The sequence below is a fragment of the Lycorma delicatula genome, chromosome 2, assembly GCF_047948215.1.
Source record: "Lycorma delicatula isolate Av1 chromosome 2, ASM4794821v1, whole genome shotgun sequence".
NCBI lineage: Eukaryota > Metazoa > Arthropoda > Insecta > Hemiptera > Fulgoridae > Lycorma > Lycorma delicatula.
Window position 1 is genome coordinate 124,503,866 of NC_134456.1, and position 24,578 is coordinate 124,528,443.

At 30.5% G+C, this 24,578-nt stretch overlaps 1 protein-coding gene across 4 annotated transcripts in view; it reads left to right on the forward strand.

Annotated features, from left to right (window-relative positions):
- Nucleotides 1-24,578, forward strand: part of stai (stathmin) — a 129,148-nt gene that overhangs the window by 89,527 nt on the left and 15,043 nt on the right. For 2 of the 4 annotated variants that reach the window (XM_075356208.1, XM_075356209.1), the window contains exons 3-5: nt 14,353-14,519; nt 17,900-18,091; nt 22,239-22,379. In XM_075356208.1, coding sequence (XP_075212323.1) covers nt 14,353-14,519; nt 17,900-18,091; nt 22,239-22,379 — 500 coding nt within the window. Of the gene's footprint in view, nt 1-6,080; nt 6,227-8,006; nt 8,106-14,352; nt 14,520-17,899; nt 18,092-22,238; nt 22,380-24,578 lie in introns of those variants that run through there. The other 2 variants (XM_075356207.1, XM_075356206.1) reach the window with 2 other exon arrangements.

The window sequence follows — 24,578 nt, forward strand, 5'->3', positions numbered from 1 at the left end:
ATATAACTACATAGATACAGTTGTAATTTTTTTTAAAAGTATTTTAATAAAAATACTTCCAAATATGATTTAAATATGCGTTTTAATTGCTCTCATTTAAAATGTAAGTTTCAACTCAGAAATAGGATATGCCACGTTTAAAAACAATTACAAATTGCTGTTTCTGAGTGTCATCTTAAAAACAGCAATTGCAGTATTATTTTTAACAGATGGTAAGTTTAAAAATTTGGGGGTGCTAGAAAAGTTTTGATTCTCAACGTGGACGGTGGGCGAAAAAGCTTGAGAATCAATGATCTACAGGAATATGTATGTATAATATATCGGCAGGTTTTATTTGTCCCCAATTTAATGCTGAAGAAAAAGGTTATATATAGTTTTATGCATGATTTCTCATTTACAAAAGGTGTAAATTGATCACGGATCAGCTACCTGAAAGAAAATAATGAAAACTGTCTCGATGATAAAACTGTAGATTTATTTTTATTTGTGTAATGCTAAAATATGTTTACGAATTTGATCAGTTTTCTTTTTAAAGAATATATATTTAAAATATATTTCTTATATTTATTTTTTAACTAGCTGCAGCTAGGCCCTGCTGGTGGGCGGCGCCTCGAAATCGTATTATTAGGTGTCTAAAATTAATTACTTCTTGTGTAAAAATGTTTTCTGTTTTTGAATGATGAAAATTGAACAAGGAAAATCGTAAAAAGTGTTCATCATTGTTCAGTTAAGCACTCTTCCTCATTAGAAAATAAGTTTTAGGGTGGGTTACCATCATCACGCTTTCTAAAACCAAAATAACTTCAAAACAAAATATCCGCTTGCACTTTAAAATTCTTCTCAATAAAGAAAAATCACTGTTCCACTTCTAGACCATCCAAAATTTCTCTAAAAACAACATTTTTCACTCTTTTATCCCTATGCTTTGGAGACAATTTCACTTTTACTCCACTCCATGCTTTTACTCTGATAACGCAACATATAACTGTCCATGCCCAAAAACTTCTCTCCTCCAAATTACCAACATAATGGTAATTACAATAGCAAGCTCTCAATGCGCTGAAACTGGAATCAACACAATTTCAAAATTAACTAAATCTCTAAAATACATCTTTAAACAGTAAGCTAATTATCTTCAGTCATCTTGAGAGAAATCACAAGCACATTTTTCTCTCTTAATGTGCTCGCAAGAACTGTAAAGCAGCACGTCATTCATATATCCATTGAAACTGTAACTGATTAATATTTTCCATTTGCAAAAGAGTCGCTTCCAGCACATCTCTAACAATATCTTTTAAAGATTGCACACTCAGCATTTTCATCAAGATCCATAATATCCCTATGCAAATTCACTCGCTACGAGAGCTGGAAGCTTAAATATAAATTAAATGAATTTATTTTTTGTTGTAGTATTTTGTAATCGTAGTACGAAACTAACATTCCTTTACACAATAACAATAGATAAGTTTGTTTCAAAGTCAAATCGCCAAGGAGGAAGTATAAAATTCAAAATTCTAATTTGTATTTTTTACAATTCGATTTGACTTACATGTTTTGCCCACTTTTTGGTTATAGTTCATTATTTTATGAAGAAAAACAATCGCAAAAATAAAAATTAATATAAACATATGTCGTTATATAATAATATAACAAGTATACATCTGACCACCACGAGACTTGTACTAATGAATCGGGATTTTCCGCTAGTGATCGTTACAGTCCGGTGCTAAGCTAAGGAGGAGGAACACGCACACAGATAGACACTTACAAATGCCCGTTAGTAGGGTCGGATTTACTCTTTTCTTTTATTTTATGCACTCATTTATCTTAAAAAGAATTGTAAGCCGTAATTTTACAAACTGAATCTTTAGACATATTAAGTTTAAAAAAAAAAAATACTAACGGATATTAAGCCGGATGGGTAAGTACTCTTGGAAGTTAATACTTGGTTTATTTTTTGGGGGGGTTGAGATTATTGACGTCGTCTCACGTGAACGAAAGTACCAATAGAATCGTCGCAGTTATTTCAGTTTACTTGTGTATGAACTAATTTTCCAAAACTTTCTTTAAAGTGAAATTCGGCATATATTCTATGTTGACCTGTTCATTAGACATTTTGGTTCTCTATTTACTTTTATTTTTTATATTAATGTTTTAGGGTATTCACGCGAGAATTTGGCTGAATTTGATGCCAAATATGTCTTTACAAAATTTTGGTATTGAGATTTATATATTTATATAAAAAATCGTATATTTAAGGAAAGCCGACTTTTCTTTATTTTATTTTATTTTATTTCCACCTTCCAACTTGCAACTTCATAATGAAGCACCTTCTAACTTACCCTGCTCAAATTTTTTCGACCTTAAATTGAGCACAACTCAAGAACGACTTAACCAGTCTTCACAAAATTTTCACATGCACAGTTTCACTTGCACAAAATTGCACAAATTTTCACTTCAGATACAGTATTATTATAGCATATCTAGATTTTAATGAAATTGATGTAGTAGTTTTGGAGATTTTCGAGCCACAAGATTTTATACATAGGATTATAAATAAATAAATATATATATATAAAAGTAAGACACAACTTAAATGAATGGTATTTTAGTACTCATACCTCAAAACGGTAAAGAAAATTCAATTGCACCCCCTAATCCCATCATACGACCGAAGTGCGTACCGTACTTTTGTTCGAAAAGTTGGTAAAAAGCAGTTTCATTTAGTAATTTTATTAGTTTATTGGTTGAAATAAGCTCCTGGTTCAAGCCAGGAGAAAGTAAAATGTTTAGTTATTTCACGATGAAATGCCAGATTAATTTTTACTTCTGCATGAAGTGAAAAATCAATCTATATCGGACAAAATATGTATTAACTAAATTAGATAATATATATATAACATTGACGTAGTTAATGTCAATTTTGGTATTGAGGAATTTTTGTTGAGCGGCAATAAAAAGTTGTTTCATCTTTAACTATTAAAAATTGCTACTGAACTAATTAACCTCTGAACTATTTACGTATCAGGAAAAACAGAACATCAGACCAATTGAAAATAATTCCTGAAGTATTGGATTTTTTAGAAATTAATTTAGAAGATGAAAACCATCTAGCACAAACGATATTTAGCAAAACATTTACATGAAATATAATAATTATTTATAAAATTTAATGAAAAATAAATTAGACATTCCGCTTTAATTCTAATTTAAAAAAATAATTCATTTAATCAAAGAATTAACTAATTTAACTGTTACAATAAAAGAGTTTTTCTCCGTCGATTTCCCCGCCCCTTGGAGCCGGAAGCATAAGCTCAACTCCAAGGGGTGCCATCGCCTCAAAACTACCTCGGAAGGGCACAATGCTTCGCCCAGACCTCGGGACTCGGTCTTCCTTGCTTGCTATGCCTTTAATGAAGGGATCCCAAAGGGTTCCCCTCACCAGGACTCCAGTCTTAACGCCTCGCCTCTAACGATGAACCGCAAAGGGATCCTCCGCCGGGACTACGGTCTTACTTTTCCCCTCAACGGCACTGCAAGAGAGTGCCCACCCGATCATCGAAGATGAGATGCCGGAGCCTCCCACCCCTCCCGGATGAGGCTGTCCCTTGCAGATACCACAGCGCAGCTGTGTAAATGTTCATGGTGCTGTCGCAGGTGGGGCCACCTTACATTTTCGATTTCTGGGTACATGCTCGTGCGATATACATGACAAACAGCGAAGTTCCTGTGTGGAGTCCCTCCTCAAGTGGTCGGCCATACCGCAGGCAAAACAGTGAGCATTCCGGTCTGGACCAAGACAAAACTTGGCCCTGTGCTTTGCACCCCAACACCGAAAACAAAGGTCATCTGAGGCACGTCGAGTCACCCAACAGGCCACTCAGCCAATGTGGATGTGCCCGTCGGATAATAATTTCTCCGCAAGAAGAGGTGGCACGGCCAAAGTGACCTCCTGTGTTGACCCGTAGGTCGGCCGCACAGACAGAATTTCCACGGACACTTACTCCCCAATGATCTTATGAAGTTCGTTCATGAACTCATCCTTCGTTTAAGTACGTCTAAGTCCTTTACGACAACATGAATCCTCCCGCCATCCTTCCCAGTTAATGCCGCAGTGTCTCTGCTGAGTTGTTCCGCAACACCACCGTCAGCGCGCACCCGAAGATGAGAGTCTTCTCCCTGACCCTGCCTTGCGGATAGAACTCCCGTCACCCTGCCGACACCGCACCCTTTACAGAGCGGAGGAGATCCGCATAGGTCTTCCCCTCTGCATTAACTACAACCGTAGTGGACGGTAGACCCAGCGGCATCTTCTACTGTTAGATGGCTGCGCTTACTTCAAAATGAAGAGATGACCAAAGTGCTTCGTCTCCATCCGCCTGGACACGTACTCTACAGAGCACCGTAAAATCTGATCGGAACGCCCCGAAGATCCAGAACAGCAGACTTGAGTGTTCACGTACCTACTGCAACACACGTGGAACTGATGCGCATAAGACCGAAGCCACTCCACGTTCACCAACCGCCGTATCAGTCTACTATAGTGTAGTCCGTCTGGTCACGATCAATTGTACCACCGATGTCTTCTCCAGATCAATCTTGGGCAGAAAACTGCACAGCCAGGACCTGACCCGTCTTCAGCCTTCCCGCGCGAGCCAATTCCGGATCCACGGGGCCTTGCGATAAATCGGCATATGTCGCGAGTGATCGACGTCAGCAGCCACATTAAAAATCCACGCGGGCCCCATTCCCTCCGCCAAACCAGTAATACCGTAGTGTAGAGGATTGGAAAACATCTTCCGGCTAACCTCTTAAGACCAGCCGCTCAATATCTGCGTCCGCCACCCCACTGTCAACCGCCCGGCAAAGTTCATCAAGTGTCCAGGACACGGGACGCTCCAAGCCTCCGTCTGGGGTCTGTGAAGCCGTATCGCTGATTATATGGTACGTTTGGGTAGCCTTTTCCGTCGTCGTCAGCCGGGTAACGCCACGCAAGAGAACCACCAGATTATGTTGAAAGCATCTCTTCTGTGACGAAAGCTAAAACTAAAACAACCTAACACAAACATAAATCCCCAAACAAAAAACTCATAAAATCAAAAACCAAAAGTAACAACGAAAAATACCCCAAAATATAACCTATAATCACAGAGCTCCTATGCAGGCAACCTATCTCGTCGACGTCAGCTGTTTTTTTTCACATTACTCGTAATTTGTCAATAACCCATTAAAAAAAAAGAAAGAGTTGCCAGAGTCAAAGTATCAGGATATTACTAAATTTTTATTTTTTATATAAAGTATGTGAAAACACAGAGGGGGAGGCTACAAAATCATGATTTTTTTGTATATGTATAAAAATTAGATACATTTATTTTCACAAGGGAGAGAAATTATGATTTTAAATTACGGATTTGTCGGGTAATTATCCGATCTCATCTCATTACTGCTATTTACACCTATTTACACGTTCAGAACACCTTGTGGTAATCAAAATATCTTTAATGAATGCTTCCTACGGATGTTTTATATGTTTACCTTTGTACATGTTTGTTAGTAAATTAAAGGTATGCGGATCAATATATCATTATAACTGTAATTTAAAATTAATGTGTAATTTCTCCCCACCGCTTCTTAATTCGTTTTTATTACGTTTCTCTTCTTTTTCATTTGTGTGTTTGCAATTATAACTATGTTTTTCTGTTAATAATTTTTTCTCTTTCTTAAGTTTAGTTTTAAATTCCCTGCTACTTTGTGGCATTTTTTATTTGTATTTATAATGCTTAATTATTTTTGTTTAATTCATTACTTTATTTATATTATTTTTTTTTGTTCTGTTTAGAATTTTTCACTTGCAATCGATTAATTTTTCACTTAAAAGGAAGCATTAAAAAAATTAGTCTAATGTGTAGTTTGTCGATCACATAAGGACGGATATGGGCGGTGTTCCGTGGGCTCTGTGTAATGTAGAATGGGGTGTGTAGTGGCGCCAGGGGGGTATTGATCAGTACTGGTCGGGGGGGCAAATGAGGGAGTAAGTGGGGATTTGTTGTAGGGTGAGGGACTTGAGTGTGTGCGACTGACTCTGCACAGACTCTGCTACCGTCGCCTTTTCTTTTCAGTCAGTACAGCCGGGTACGGACACAAGAAGAGATGGTGTTAGGATTGTTCACCGACTCTGTGCTTCAGTGCTTCTGCCGGTCATGCCAGGCCCCCTTGCCGTTCGCAGGTACCCCTTTCGACCCGTTTGGTCTTAATTATGTTACGCGGTTATGTTTACGGTAAACGTTATTTTCTTGTTTTCCTTACAACGATCTGCCTATTTCCCCCCCGACATTAAATGTCGTTTATATGTATTGAAGATAATGCAAAACCCGGGACAATTTTAATAATTATTAATTACAGTTAATGCGTGTAATCAACTAGTAATTAATCGTGAAATTATTTCATTTTTCTGTAACGAACGCACATATATATTTCTTATAAAATGCTATTAGAGCTTTATGTATGGCAATAGAAGAAGTACGCACATAGTCTTTTATTTATTATTTACTGAAAATGTTATAGCCTGCCGGATTTGTCGACACTAAACTTGCATACACCTTTTTTATATTTTAAAATACTTAACGTTTATTCTGAATTTTCTCTTTGACCCGACAATAAACTTGCACACACATTTTTTATATTTTATAATATTTAACGTTTATTCTGAATTTTCTCTTTGACTGCCTTTTTTCAGATATGTCGGAATACTTTCTGATTAGTTAAAATTTCATTTGTATTTGTTGAAAATCTTTGTAGATAAAATTTTGTATGTACGTTCATTTGTCGGTGCAATTGTTGATTGTTAATTACTTTTTCTTCTTTTTTTAAGATCGTTCTATATCACTTGTGAGTAAGAATGTTGACGATGCTACCTATCGATCTCTAGTTTTTAAATCCATTTTTACTTATGCAATTTTATCTTTTCATTACTTAACGAATTCAAATAGTTTTTTTTTAACGCTACACGTAGGTTAATCTTAATTCTAATTTAATTAAAAGTTGTTTTTAGAATGAATGAAATGCGACTGCTTTTTAACTGTAATTTTAGTATTTCTTTGAAAACATAATTTCTTGCAATATTTACTTTTCATTAGAATGTACTTTTTATAACACAATAAGGCACATAACCACCTACCAGTTATTTGTATTCGGTTAAAAAAAATGGAGGTTTATTTATTATTACTATGTAAATTAATATTTATGTGCTTAGTTGCCTGAAACGTTATTATTTTTATGTAAATTCAGATTTTTGTATTCGTTGTGTTAGGTCATAAAAATGTATAGCATTCGTATTACGTGCATTCAAATGTATTCTGTGTATAATAAATTTATTTATAGATTGTCCGCAGTAATGTCATGATTGTTCGGGTAGGGATATCGTTTGGTTAGGTTAATAAGGGTCGGGGTATAATTCGAATTGTCAAGTATTGTGGTTTGTTGTATACTGTAAGAACCCATCGCCTTATTGTACTATGTTTATTATTAATTTTATTTCAGAAATTATTACATTTTTTAAGTAGTTTTCCCATTTTCTGCATGCACGTGTGTTTGCGCGTTTTTCTAATGGAATGTTATTCTTTCAAAATTTGTTGTCCTGTTATTCTATTATTCATGATCTACGTAATGAAATACGGGATCCTAAATGCTTTAATTTACTTGATTTTTAAATGCGTAATATATTTTTATCTCTTCCTAAACCCTCTCGTCACCTGATTTATAAATTAATTTTCTGATTATGATGATGTTTGTGCAGCGGATGGGTTTCTTAACTTCCCGTTATTTAAACGATTATAGGTTCACTGTATTATATTGAATATCATATTGTATTACATATTTACGCTACTAATAGCAACAAAAAAAAACTAAAAACTTACGAGTTTATGGTTCCAAAATTAATAGGCAGATCGGCGTGTGAAGGGAAGCGAAATTGTGAGTTGAATGTTAATTTTTACACTGTTATGTAGCAAACCGTCGGCATATGCCAGCTAATAAAACATCGGCGCCGTTGAAGAAACCAAAAACGAAGCCAAAGACCAAGCAGCCCAAGAAAGTAAAATTCATCGGTAAGTTTTGGTATTTCCGTTTTGTAATATGGTTGATAAGGGGGTTACTTGTGACATTGGCGCCATAGGTGACGTCAGCAATTGTAGAGACAGACCGGCGCCGGAAAGGGTCGATAATACGTCGGCTTCTCATCCTCTATCCCTTGTCTATGCCTTTGTCTATGTCTGTGGAAGGACGCCGGTGTCTGCGTCAGTTTCTAAGACTTATTATACGGGCGGGGCGAATCTTTGAATCTATTAGGCATTTATAAATTAATCCTTACAGTTATTTTTGGTTGTTGCTAATATCTGACTTAGCTGTTGGGTTATCATTTAACAGTCATTTTTTTCGTGAATTTGAAGAAAAATATTAGAAGGGAGGCTTCTTCAAAAAATTACAAAATTATAAAAAATGTGTGAAAGCTTTTTGCTTTTTCACCCCTTAAACGTTTTTGTTTAATTATGCTTTGTGAAGAAAAAAGCACTTTTCAAGAGGGTAGAGACCTGATACTTAAAAATTGTAAATGAAAACTGCTGTTAATTCTACAGATTTTTAAAAAATGTAATCTGTTAAAATGTAAAAAAAAAATGGTGGACAAGAGGCAGATAGAAACAAACATGTATGGTGGATAGATGTGCTCAAAATTTGACAATTTAAAAAAAATTGTATGGACGTAAATTATGGGATTATTACGAATAAGTAGATGTAAAATGTGTTACAAACTGTTGTTTAAATTTTATTCTTAGAAATTTTTTTTCAAAATCTATGACAGAAAAGTGAAAATATTTTTATATATATATATATATATATATATATATATATATATTTAAATATCAGAAAGAGGGACCATGTGGCCATACATATCACATGTACCATGTGATAACATCTTAAACACATATGTTTAAGATAAGCAGTTTGTCTATTAAAACATTTCTTGGAAATTCTTAAGCAAAATTAGAATGGAGAAATTGAGATTATTTCAGATAGAAGCGATTGAAATTTTATATTTTTATTGTTTTAATGTAATTTATTTTATGTTTCTAATGTTTACCTTACCTTTCACTAAGTTTATTAAATGAACATTAAAAATAATTCTACTACTGAAAAACTATTTTAAACACAAAGTTGGATCATGGAGAATATCTTTAGCCAATAAGTTGTATTGAGGTTAAGTCTAGTAGTTATACTCATCATCACTAAATTACCTGATTTTCAAAGCCGAGACTACTAAGGTTGAAATCCTTGTAAAGGCAATTGCTTTTATGTGGATTTGAATGCTAGACTGTGGATATCGTTGTTCTTTAGCTGCTGGGTTTTAACTATGTCTCAGGTGTGTTCAACCTGAGTCTGTTCCAGACTACATGTTTACTGGTACATTTCCACTTACATTGCATTTATCTGCAGCTACTTGAGGTCTGGCAAGTCATTAGTAGTAACTGCATTTGCCTATATACATACCCAACAGTAGCTGGAAAACTGGCTGTAAGCTATGTTGTATTGAAGAATTTTTTCATACGTAGTCAGAATTGATTAAAACTGTTCTCCAGAATTAGTTATCTCTGATTAATAAATAAGTTTTTTCTCTACCATACACTGAAGTTTTTTTTATTATGCTCTGCTACTATTAGATGGTAATCTAAAACTGCTCCTGCAATCAACATGAATAACTATGTGGTATGTTTAAAAATTGCCTCTAAAATTCAACATAAATACTTCTCTCTTTTCTAAGCAGTAAAACGTATTGCTGTGATGTTAATAACATAAGTAGTATAAATAGTATTTTTTTCAAAATTCATTGAAAAGAAAAAGAGAAAATTTATCTGTTTTGCTAAGTACATTCATTCATATCTTTTATATGAATATATCTTTATAAGAGTGAATTAAAGTGTAAAAGTAGTCATTGAGAATTGTGAAATAAGAATATATGCAATGAGAAATGAGAATAGATGTCTTAAACTTTTACAATAATGTAGCTTGATTACTGCTAATTAATTTGTAAGTAATCCTGTTAGCATTTCATTGGCTCTACTATTTTTGTAATGGAAATATTTCCCTGGTGTAACAAGCATGTGGTGTAATTAAACATTAGATTTGATTTTTTTTTTTTTTAATTATAGTTGACTGGTGAAGCGAAATCTTAAAATAAAAATCTTTTGGCATTTTGTCTTTGTGTGTTGTGATACAGAAAATCCAAATACATTTTTAGATTTCTATGAAAAGCTGCAATAAAGTTGCATGTAGAGCGACATATGTATAATGACTTCGGTTTCAAAATTGCAGCCAGTACAGTTTGCAAGATTGCCAACTTTTAATTTTCTGTCACCGAGTCACCATCTGATGAGTGGCCTTTGTCTAAGCTACTTTGTAAATATTAAGTTTTTTTATTACATTAGATTTTTACTTATATAGCGTTTAAAAAAATAACTTTAGTAATTTAATGAAAGTACCTGCCTAACTGTAATTATCAATCATTGATATCAAGTATGGAAAAAGTATGTTTGATATTGATAATATAATAGCATTATTTTTTGGCATTTTTTAAATTACAATCAGTAATTCTATTTTTAACTTTATATTAAATTAATTTTGGTTCAATTTGTTTAGTTATTAATGATATCATTTTTAGGAACATTTTATAAATTATTTTGTGTTCGTATTATTGCCATTTACATTTGTATTGATAAAGGTATAAACAATATACCTTTATAATGTTTTCAATGTTGTAGGCTATTTTACTTGCATTAAAATTAGTATGTTTGAACATTGTTTACTGATTTACTTGCGGTAAATTTCATTTTGATTGATATTGGACATATGGATGTTTTTGTACTGTACATATTTATGGCACCATCATTCAGTACTTGTTTTGATTAACTGGCTCATTTTGGTTGTAATTAGTAGCTTTTCTAATGTTTTTTTTTTATTTCCAAAATTATTAATTATACAAAATGTACTGAATATAAAATTGCACCAAAGAATATATTAGTGGATAACAAAAATGTGGATTATATGATTAATTAGAAAAAAGGACGCTTTTGTAACTATCATCATAACCTTTAATGTGCTTTATATAATAGGGGAGGTGAAATGAATGTAAAAATGTTATTCCCATGCCAGTATATGTACGTAAAAGTTGAATTTTTAGGTACATGTTGTGTGAACTGATATTCAAATCATCAGTATGTATCTGAATCTCTATTGCTTTTCATGCTAGGTTTTGCAACTAGAAAGTGTAAGTATATTTCCCTCAATACTGTCTATTATTCACTATCAAATCTGTTACACTGTCTGTTTGTTCTCTGATAAAAGCATATGAATGGTTTTGTGGTTTTCCTGTACTCTTTTCTGAAGGATTAATAAATTATCTCTGTTTGAGGTCTGTTATTCATTCATCATTTTTTCAGTCATTGTTTTGATTTATTTATTGACCAATCAGCTGTCAGTGTTGTATTTTACTCCTTATATGTATGCATAACAATCACACACAGTAAATTTTTCATTGCTTTTTTGTGTGGTTTATTTGTAGTTCTAGTAGTTCTATTCAAAATTTAAGGCTTTTTAGGCATGGAACATAAATACCCATGGCTGTGTTAAGATTCCTGTTGTGCTGAATAGGTTGGTGTAGAAGCTTTTACCTTATTTCTTCAAAACTTGTAGTATTATTCTAAGCATTTACTCCTTAGACATGGTGCAGTCTTTACAGTTAAGCAATAAAAAACAAAAACAATAAAAGCAATTGAATAAACTAAGGGTTAAGGATGTGTCCCCTTTGGAACAGAAGTGAAAAGAAACTTAGAGCAAAGTTACTTGCAGTTTTTTTCTTCTTTGGGACAAGCCTTATACTGTAATCGTGAAGAAATATACTACTTCTGTGAATATATTCTGTTGCTTATGTAAATATTTATAAAGACTTATTTTTTCACATTCTATGAATGTTTGTAAAGACATTGTTTAATTTCTTATCGTATATTTTACTCAGTATTTAAGTTGATTGATTTACACATTTAAAAATGTAGCATTAATTGTTGGTTGAGTATATATTTTATTATTATGTGCTGTGTTAATGTAATAAAGTAGTATCTTTTTTATCTTGAAGTATTTCTGAAGGTTTGCTGTTAAGCATACGTCCTTTTGTCTTGAAAATAATCTTAATGGTCTTAATTAATGTAATCACTGTTATGATTAATGATATGTATAATTAAACTTTGTTATTTTATTATAACTGAGTTTGTGTAGTTTCTGAGAAGCATGAAATTGCAAACTGCATTGATGCAGTTGCATGACTAATATGCAAGGTTAAGAAAATCTTATTTTTACCTTGGCCTCATATCAGTTGTTGAATGTATTTGGAATTATACAAGTACGCGAAACACTTTTCCTGATAATTCTCTATTGAAAATATTATTTTAATTTGGAATGATAAAGTATAAATTATCATGTTATTTGTTTAAAAAAAGAAAATAAATCAGTATTAATTTTGAAAAGTGGCCATTTAAATTATTGTGAACAAATTCATGTGTAACTAATGTAATTCTTTTCACCTTTGCAGAAAAATACTCTCTAAACATATATTTCTTTGTAGGCTACTGTGATTTTTGTTCAATTTTTATATTTACCCGTACATTTACAATTACATGCCAGACTGCATGCAGATGCCTTGTACATCTGCAGAGTGCTGTTGACGTCATGTCACTGTGCTGTTACTCTAACCTGGTGTATATGAATAAATAAACCAATTTGTTAACAAAGTACATTTTTGCTTTATAGGCCGTTGAAATTTAAAAATGTAAATTGATAATTTTTGTTAAATTTTTTACTTTCCTATCTGTTATATAAAAGAAGGAAATTGCAACTGAAAATAAAATCACCTTTCTAGATTTTTGCATTTTTTTTTGTTTTGTGGTTCCTGAGTCAGAAAATTTGATGTACTAAGTGTGTTAGTTACTTATTTGGCTTCAACTCAAGTATGATATAACATATCGTAAAATTTTTATCATAGCTTGTCTCTAGGAAATTTATTTTTGTATGTATAAAAAAAAAATTTGAGAGGGATAAGGAAATATTGGAGTTTGTATTATACCACCCTATACTTTGAAGACAAAAATCTTAAGTTGTGTACTTTTATAGTTTACAAAATACTAAGTTTTTTAATACTTTACAAAGTACTACTTCTTTAATATTTAAATTAATTAAAAAATTAAACAAATTGCTTTGCATTAATGAAATTTAAAAATTTTTGGTATTCAGCAAATGTTGGTTGCAAAAGGAAAAATGCAGTTAAAAAAGAAATTATGCATTGTTACATGATGCTCATGAATCTGTAGCATAAACAATTTCAGCTAGTTTATCTATTAATACAGCAATTTTTTTTTAGTTGCACTAAATGATCATACTGCAAATTTTGTTTATTATTATTTAGTTGATTCTGTGTTAAGCAATTTTTTTAAAATCTTTTTTGATCATTTTTATTTTATTTTTTTCTCTGGCAGAATATTGTTTCAGAGCAAAGTAAAGCCGCTTCCCACGTAAATTTCATAAGTGTTTATTAGTTCTGTAATACTCTGTTGGTAGATTACTGAAATTATTTATTGTGATTTGATATTTAAAGCGACATAGTTTAAAACTACCGACCATTTGTGAATACAAATAGTTATACTCTTTGATGGGCTGTTATAGATATAAGACTGTGATATTCTTAGTGGTTGAACTTCTCTTAGTGTATTAGTATTCTTAGTGAACACTCCTCTTTTTTTACTATAACTATTCTAATTTTAATAAGCTGGAATGTACCTTTACAATTTCAAGCTCTGTCTTCTGTGTGTGATAATGCTTATAATTCATTACCATATTATATTTATTTGAAGAGTAAATTTTAAAAAAAACTTAGTATTTATCCAATTATTTTTTTAAGCTATGGTAAAATTTATAGGAGTTTTATAGTAAAATAGTGTAAATTTGCATTTATAAGTAGGCTGTTTTTCTCATGAACAGCATCTGATATGAAGGTAGAGAAATTGCAATTCATATCCAGTAATTTTTTTAGTTTTATACTATTTCTATATGAAATTATCATTTTTTAATTTTCTTAGTGTGGATAAGATATTGCAAACTTCATTCCCGTTTTTAGAGTGAAATTACTCCATTAAATTTTAAATACTTTCTATTTAAAAAATGGAAGTTTTTTTAGATTTTATAAAATTATGAAAACAGCAATATATAATTTTTTACTCTTATTCAACTGGTGTTTTTTTTTTTATGTGTTTCTAGCCACTGAGATTAGATGCCAAGAAGAAGCCAAGGGCGGCTTGAAGTATGATGTCATACTTGCTGATTCAACTGGTACTCCTCCAGCCAAGCGCAGCCAGTCTCCTACACGCACTAAATCAGTTGAAAATATTGAGGAAAAACTTAAAGCTGCTCAGGAGAGAAGACTGGTATGTTAGTAACTTTAGTATTTTGACAGTGTGGATGAACAAGTGAAAACTTTTACCTCATTTTTAATGCCACATGTATACTATTGCTTAATTATTATGCTGCAAAAAGTGTACTAAATATTATTTTCTAAATTAAAGTCCTCATAATTTGAGAAAATTTTTTGTTTCCTTTTAATACTTGGAATTCTATAATTACAATATTTTCATAATTTAGTTATGAAAGTTACAAAGTTAGTTATAAAAGTTACAGGTATCTATCAAGAGATACAAGTCACTTCTAAAAATTTTTTTACACATATTAAACTTATGTTTGAAAGCTATTTCATTTAAAAGAATTTATCTTGTAATGTTACATTTGGTATTTTATTGTATTTAAGATCATTGATAGTGAAATAGTTTCCTATCATTGCCACCCACAATCGGCTACATAAAAAATTAATAAAAATGAATTACATTTTTTTAACAATGTTTGTAGCACACAAAGTGTCCTGATAATGTATTTTTTTAGGTTTTGCCTGGAAACAAAAATCTTAACAATTTTTTAAAAATAAAACATTGATCTTATAATTTTTTAAATATTTTTGTATAATGAAGAGCTTTTAAGTTTTAAATAATTTAAGAAATTTGTAATAAACAACAATGTCTTATAAATACTATGTATAACAAGTGAGAACATGTACACAACAGGGGAGTCAGAGCAACAAAAGAAACAAACATATAGTGAAAATATATGTGAGAATTGATTTTCACTCTGTATTCAACTGTATATTATGATATTGTAATAATTAATATTATACATGTACATTTTTTTTTTTTATATAAACGTTTGAAGCAGTTTTATAATACATCTAAATGTGTTGGTTTTATGTAATGCTCTTTTTAAGTTTAAAGTAGAGACTAGAGACTGAATCTAATTTAAAGCCTGCAATGTGGAGTAAAGTGTGTACTAAATGTTACATAAAATTACTTTTACATAAGGCTAAAGGCAAAAATATATTAACAGTGAAAAATATTAAGCCTGTAGATTGAAAGTATGTTAAAGAAATAAATATTGTAATTTAAAATAAATATGTGATTTTATGGCTGTAGAACCTTTATTTACGTACAAAATTATCAGCATATATTATGAAATAGTTAAAGAGATTAAACATGCTGCAATATTTTGTATTTACTTATAATGAATGAATGATAAGGGAATTAATTTAACATAATCATGCAGCTCTAGGAAAAGTTTTTTTTTTCAATATTCTTTGTGTTAAGCGTAATACTCATCCATGATCTTAGTTGCTATTTGGTGCAGCAATTTTTTCTAGAACAGCTAAAACAGTTTGTTAAATTTATTACTGTGTAAATAAAATTTATATTTCCTGTTAACAACCATGGTGTACATTACCCAGATTGTTTGAAAATTAAAATACTAAAGGATTTATTTAAATTAGAGAATAAAAATGTTGTTTCTTCCTTTGTCCCTACAACTGGAAGGATTTGTGAATAATACACAAAAAAATAAAATTTTTTAACTGATGTCATTAGCAACTAAGGATAGTCAGTTTAGTTTGAAATTTGTAATTAAATCAGTCATTCATTCCTTAATTTTCTTTTTTTGACAATAATTTTATTGTTTTTCCGATTTTGCTAACGATACGTTGTATAGTTACACTCTACATTGTTACTAGTAAAATTACATTGACTATTTTAGAAATTACTAAAGTCAGGTAGACCTAAACATCTATCTAGATACATAAAAATGAATGTTTGTCTGTCTGTATGTCTCTTATGCCTTACTAAACCGTTCATCCGATAGCGATGAAACTTTGGGGAATGGTTGGACGCATGCCAGGGAAGGTTTCTGAATTAGTTTGGACTCGCTAGGTAACGCTGTGGTCAAGATATTTTGAAAAATTGTATTTATGGTCCGATCTGGCCTCATATTCAGAATACATATTAGTTATGCGAAAAGAGAAATTTTTGTAAAAACTATGCCTGCTAGGTGGTGCTGGTGTCGAGATATTTACGAAACAAAAAGAAATATACAAACAGACTTTCTCTTTCTATAGATATAAAAGGCAATTTTCGTATGTGTGTCCGCTATAGACTAAAAAACTACTGGACGATTTACGCTACTGGTTCGATTTAAAGGAAAGAGGGGAAATGGGGAAAAGAAAAAAGAACAGGGAAATAGGGAAAAAGAGAAGGGAAAAGGTAAAAAAAAAAGTTGAAAGGGAAGACGGGAAATAGGGAAAAAGAGATAAAGTAGAAGGTTAAATTTTATGAAGTTCTGTAATGTTAATCTTTTTAATGTTTTACCAAACTTTCAATTGTATTCATTTAATATATATATATATATATATACACTCAAATCTAGCAATAGCGAAGCATTGCCGGGTCTGCTTGTATTTTATAATTTTCTTATTTTGATAAATAGAGGATTCCTTTATCATTCTTATTCCATTTTCTGGTTGTCAAATTGGGTGAGAGAGTTTTAATTAATACTAATATTACTTTCTGTAAATGCTTATTTTTTGTTACTGGAATTTTTTTTCTCCCCAGAAAATTAGTAAATATATTTTTTGTTATAATCTTATTTCTGAAAAGGGTTTCGGGGATATCTTTTTAAACCATATAGTAAATTTAACTGTGTGTTGACTAGCGTATTAAGTATGGTTTTTTTTTTTCATATTACACATTTCATATTACTCGAATGTTTTGATCTTGTGGCATTTATAAATCGTTCATAACATTTTTATTCTCATATCTTTGGTGGAAAATCTACACCTGAATTATCAAGTTTTTAGTATCTATTACAGATAAAAATATGTATTCTTAAGTTTGGTTTCTCGTTCTTGTTAGTTTTATCATTTGACCGTGTATGATATTTTTGTTGTGTATTTTATGTAATTTGCCGATATAGATGTGACTATAGAGCAGCTAACATGTCATATGTTTTTGTTGAATTCTTCATTGCATTTATCAACTAACCTATGTGTTTGGGGCTTGTGTATTCTGGTTGGTGTTTTATATATATATATATATATATATATATATATATATATATATATATATGTTAAATTTCTTGTGACACCTTCCAGTTATTTGAGGGTGAAATGGTTTTAAGATTTATGATTAGTTTTGACAGAAGTACCTTATCAAAAATTATTTAACAATAACCATTTACAAGTTTTCTTCTAATCGTTTGATTTTTAAAGCAGGCTACAACAAACTGTATGTTTTTAGCAACTATATATATTATAAATAAAATAATTCATTTGTATATATATAAATGATTGTAATTAATGACTGTGCTCCTTTTTTTTATGTGAGCTTAATTGTATGGTTAATGTAACTACAATTTTATTTTAATTTGAGAATTTTTTTTCTAGTCTTTGGAAGCTAATAAGATGGCAACTTTGGCTGCTAAACTTTCAAAGATAGAAGAAGCTTCAAAGAAGAAGGATGAACAAAACAGTGTGTTCATTACACAGACCAAAGAAGCCCTCGAACAGAAAATGGAAAATCATATTGAGAAGCGAGAGGCTTATATTACTGATATTAGGACAAAGTTGAAAGACCATGTAAGTGTTAAAGTGTGTTTTAAATGGCAGTAATATTTATAACATTAATTCAGTTTTGATTCATTTAAACAGATGTAGATATATTTGCTCAAAATTAATCTTTGAATAAAAGTAGGACTAGAATATTGTTTAATGTTAATTTTACGTTTATTTTTATACTTTAATTTTATGAAAACGTCAGATTTTATTTTAATTTAGGTGTAAATCGTAATGCTTAATGGATGACAACAGAACATAGGGTTATATAACTTGATTTCTGAATCTATAAAATAACTTGCTTCAGTGCCATTAAATTTAGTGTTATCAAAAGTATAATTGTATTCATGTAACATCACATTTCTAAAGCTATTAGTTTTTTCTAGTTTCCCCATGCCCATGGTCTGCTGTGTTTAATTAATCCTATTTCTAAGGATTGTTTTCTAATATTTCTATTGGAAACTAACATAGTTTTTTTCCATGAGATCTCTTTTTGATGTCAATTTGGTTTACACATTTCTTCTTTACTTTGTCCATTCTTTCATTATTTTTTCCTGTAAGAAAATCGGCTGTATCCTTTTTTGTATTTTGTTGTCCAATTTCTCGATTTACTTTTCTTTGGTTCCTTCATTTGTTTTGTTACCTTTACTTACATTTTTTCAAGCTGAATTTTTCTGTGAGCATGTAATTTGACAAATCTGGTGTTTTCCATAAGAACAATGTTATCTTTGAATTGTAACTGGTTATTTACTTACTCTCCATTGTTTGTTAAATTATACATCTTTACATAATGTACGCTACATTTCTATGTTACAAGCAACTCCTCTTTTTCTATTAATCAAATTTTTTTTATTATTTTAAATATTTTATATTCCATATTGAGTGCACACTCAAGATCAAGAAATGCCATGTTATTAATTTTTTCTTTAATCTTTAATCCGTCTTCTGAAATTAATTGTTGGGCCAAAGTGACTCCACATTCTATTGCTATTTCTGAAACCAAGTTGGTCATCAGCTGGTAGATTTTCCATCATGTCAGTATTTTTGATAACCGAGTCATTAGATAAATAGCACTTAAGTTTCACGATTATCTGCTCTGTCTTCATTTTTTTTTATCAAAGATTTGTTACTCTAATTAAACAGATTTGCTAATAATAAGTTTTTTAAATTTTATTATATTTGTTTTAACATTTTCCTCATTCATTTATGTCACAAGATTTTTAATACCCTTTGACCGATTCAAAAGTTATTTAAAATTTTTTAATGATTATTCTGTGAAGTTTCTGTTGATATAATGGTTTAATTTTTTTTTAAAGCACCTAAATTTGAATAAAATTTGATTGTGGTCTGGAGTGCAGATGAAAATTTATTTATTCTCACAGATATTTAGAATTGGTACGACTTGGATGTAGTTTGCACATTTTGCTGTTTTGTTTTTTAAACATATATTTTTCTGTGTTCAGTTAGTAGTACTGTTCCAAAGAATTTTTTTCTATAGTGACTACATTTTTATTTAGTTAAATGTGTGTTTTTATGTAGCCTGTATACATGTTAATTTAACATGTACAATTTTAATTTATTTTAACAGTAAATATTTCAGCAGTTAAATTTTTAACTTCCATTATTATTGTTATCAAAAGAAGCGTGAACTATTCACAATTACTGTTGAGAGTTCTACTCTGGTGACTTGAAAAAGTGCATTGAAATATTTTAAGTTAACAGCAGTGAATAACAATATTCATATCTGAAGGTTTGATTATAATCAGTATTTCACCAGTTTAAATGTAAAAGTCATAGTTTTAGTAAAGTACATTTAATTTATAAACTAAACTTTTGATTAATTTTTTGTTGCTGTATGTATCTTGTTTCATTGTTATGTGTAAGTTTTGAATCCATCTTCCTGTGTTTATTACAACATTGCTTACTAGGATTGATCTTCTTGCATAGAAAAAAAACATGTTTCGCATTTCAATGTATAAAATGGAAATCTACAGGAAGGCGTCATTCCATAAATTAATATGTTCTTTTTTATAGTTTATTGTGTAATAATTTGCTTCATTTTTATGTTTGCAATGTTATCATTGCAAATATTAAAAGGTAATTTTAACTATCTTAGGAGTCTAGAAATTAATTGCTAAATAACTGAAGAGTGCTGTTTAGAGTTAATGCAGAACTGTATCTGTACTAAATCTATATTTTCTGATTGATTACAAGGCTACCTAAGAGATTCTGTCCAGCAAAAAAAAAACTTTGCTGTCCTACAGTTATAACATAAATATTGTTTGAGCAGCAATTTGTCAGGTAGTGTTGTTTTATCTTTCATTTTGAATATAGTCCAGGTGTTGTTAAAATGAAATTTAATTTAAGGTAGATGTATTAATTATAACCAGTTGATCTATGCTTACAGAACCACTTACCATAACTAACTAAATGTGCTAGGTAGTGGACATGCAAAGTTGTTTTATGTCATATTTTACTGAAAAAAACTTACTGTATAGAATCAATTGCATTTAATAGTTTTTCATTAGTTTTTCAACTGGTAATATATTCTTAACATCGTAGTGTCCACAGTTGGTGGTACTTGGAATAGTTTTTCATGATAAAATGGGATTTATCATAGAGTGAATAAATTGCTTTCTAAACTTCAGTTTTTTACATTTATTTTTTAATGAGTTGTAAAATTGGTTTTAATTTTATTCAGTATATTAATAACAGCTATATGATATTCTATTAAAATTTTGCAGTCACAATTTCTGATGAATGTTCAAAGCATAACCCTTTGTATTACCTTCAATTAATAACATTAACATTTTTTAAAGCTTTTTAGACTACTGAATTTTTATATATTTTTATAGTGCTCTTCATTTTTTGTTCAGTTCAACTAATTATTTTTTTGTATTCATTAGTGGCATTTCATTTTACTAAATTATTTATATTTCTTTTCAAGTATTTTATGTTTTTATATTTATTTTTGTTTTTCTTATTTTTTCCAGAGATGGATTTTCACACCCATCTCTGTTTAATTAATTCTTCTGTTAGTAGGGCTCTTTACAGTTCCATATTATTGTTTAAATTTTGCTTGCTATATGTTGTTATTTTCAAGTGAGCATTTGTATTCTTTTATGTCTAATGACACTTGAAAAAAAAAATTATGTAAATATTGTTAGTAAGTTCAACTTTAGTGTGGCATTTTATTGATTATGGCTTTGGGAAACATCAGATTATTTACTCTTTTAAAAAAGGGTGATTCACTTTAATCAATGTTGCTTCTATGATATAATTATGATTACATGCAACCTTTTGACCTCTCTCAGGGTTAGCCGAAAGTTAATGAACTGTTAATTCGTTAAAGTTATTTTACTTTATGGAAATCATTTTTTAGAAAAACAAAAACCAGGTGGTTTAATTTATTTTGTTTATTCCAGTTTTATTACATTCTTCAGAACATCCCAATTAGACCAGAAAATTTTTTCAGTCTGAAAACAAAAGGTTTCTTACTCCTTTAATTGCTATTTAAGGATAAAATAACATTGCTTGAAATTGCATTTAACTGGTTTCTTTAGATTACTGTAGTTAATCAGAGCTACATGTGGTTTATCTGCATACTGTTGGCATGTCATATTGGCTCTGATCTTATCTGTTAAATCACCTAAAAATGTGACTATAAAACTTAAAACTTCAGACAGTGCTGTTATTATGTGCTCTAACAATTTTTTTTACACCAATCTATTACTGCATAGCACATTGTAATATGTGAATGTCTGAAAAATCCTTATGTATAATAATTTATGAGGAAAATATCTCAGAGGAAGATAATATCAACTTAAGTTCACTATTTCTTTTAGAATTAACTTTTCTCTTATCTCTTGTGATGAATGTTATTTGTTTTAAATAATGTTTTTTACAATTTTGTTTTTATTAATTTATGACACAAAGACATAAATGAAAATGAAGACATATTTTCAATCACAGATTGTATGGCAGTTTGATTCTCCTTTTTATGTAGGAACTAGTTTGATGAAAACTTTTTTATATTAAGACATTAAAATAAGTAAGAAATTGTGAAGTTTACAATTTTTTATTTTATTTCACTGTCAACAATGTTTTATTTTTGTTTTAATTATGCTTTTGCACACTGGCATTGCATGTTTGCTTTTGGAATGGCTTGTAGTTGGAAGGTGTAGAGAAGACACGTCAGATTTTGGAGCAACAGACATTGGAAGTACGTACAGCTGTTGAAGAGAAACTTAAATCAGCTGCCGCTCAGAGAGATGAGAACACGAAAAAAATGTTGGTTCGACTGAAAGAACATGTAAGTATCATTAATTAAACACTTTAAATCTGTTCCTGTTTGCAATCGTGCAGGTATTGTAAAGCCATTAAAACATTAAAAAGAAAACTAGTTTCTACTATTTGAAAATTTTCTATCGTTGCTAATATATTTTTTTTATCAAAGTAGTTATGACATATAAATAAAGAAATGTTAGGTTTTTCTGACATAATTAAATAAATCTTTTAGTCTCATAGTTAAAATTCATAGAACATTTTTATTTTAAGTCATACAAATGCTATTATACCTGTTCAAATCTGAGTTCTTCAAGGGGTGGATAGAAATAGTTTTTTTATTGCCTTTTTGAGAGAGATTCTATTTATTTTTATATTTTATTGTAAACCTACTAGAATACATTTGTTATTTATTCTTCCCACATAATGTGAATAAGTGTTGATATTGTTTCTTGTAGATGATTTGATGTTGTAAACTGACTGGTATATTCCATTTCCTGAGCTCTTAAACCCTGAAATATACAACTATGAAATGTATTCTCAAAGACCTCTTATGTTACTGGGTATTACATGGTGAATTATATGCACTTTTAATAGTCTCAGTGTAATACAAACAGCAGTCAGCTCAGCCCCATTAAATTTGAGAAACTGAAACAGTAAAAATGTCTTTTTTTTTTAAATCGTCAGTGTTAAGAGTGATTGTTGGATAATCATCTTCAAGTTAATTAAGTTAGTTAATTAAAGTTTACCATTGCATTTTTAAATCAAAATAGCCTGTATTTTTTTTTCTAAACTCGGTTGCTTTGATGGTATGTATTTTCTTAAAATGTTTAGCAAGTGTGTAAGCACCCCCCCTTCCATGATCAGATTTGTACTTTATATGATCAACCACATCCATATCTCATTCCAGTAGTAATATTGTCAAGAAATTTTTTCCTTTATTTCTCTTAATGTATTGCTGAAGTAAAGTCAGTGTTACTCCCATTTATTATTTTTTGTGGTGTAGGCATCTGTTGTTTCAGTAAATTGTGTGCAATACTTACAAAAACCAAACTTGTCTGTAACAGTTCCATAAAGAATGAACTTGACAGAGAAAAATTTTCATTAAGTTCGGTTATCAGCATTTCATCACAAACAGTATGTTCAGTGTTTTCATAAGTTCACTGATAATAAAATATTACACTTCCTTCCTTGTCATGCACATTTATTTCATCCTTCCCTGAATTTCCTGTATTCTGTCATGGAATCATTACTCATTACATTATTATTGTAAATTGTGCACAGCTGACAGTGGATCTCAGCTGTAGATGTCCCTCTGTTTGCAAACAAATGCATGATGCTATGTACCTTGCAACTAGTAGGAGCCACAACAATCGCCTTCTTAATTCCACTTTGTACTACTTGAGTGGTAAAGAACGAAATGGCAACTGGCTGTATGTATGATCATCTACTTTGCACTATGTTGCTGAGGAAACTGGTTTGTTTGTAACATTTGACTGGGGGGTTAATTTATAAATAGCCCATATAAATTGCATTCTGATTCTAGTTTCAGCCTACATGATCTTGCATGGTAAATACCATATTTGTTTCATTTAGCTTTGCAAATTTAAACTAATAAATCCTTAGTTATAAAAAAGTTCTTATGAAAGCAACTTCATTTTGATTTCCATGGGAAAATCTCTTTATTGCTATAACAGACTAGATATGATATCCTACCAACTGTGTGGGCTATTTCTGTTATGTTAACTTGGTGGATTGCTGACAGTCATTTGTTGTTATTCTCAATAAGATGCCACTTACAGCTGCCGCTGTGTAATGGTGAGCTTGGAGTGGTGATGATTACTACACAATGTAAAAAAATGTTCCTCGCTCTTAGTAATTTCCCTTACCAAAATAATTGTTTTATTTTTAACAAATGAATGCAACAATTTTGAAATGAAATACAGTTGGCTAATTCTGTACATTGTAAGATATAATAACGGATGACAAAATATTATCTATTGCTAATTACATGGTAAATGGTTATTACTATAATTTATCTGTTTAATTCTTCAGCTAGAATGCTCTCCTTGCTGTCATCACTGTCTTCAGTGTAATTGACACTATTATCTACATAAGCGAACAGTGATTGTCACTACATTAAGAGACAGTGAAAGCTTCTGTGAGAGAAACCATTAACAATTCTTGGCTCCAATATTCACCTTTGATTTTTTAACCTATTTACAGT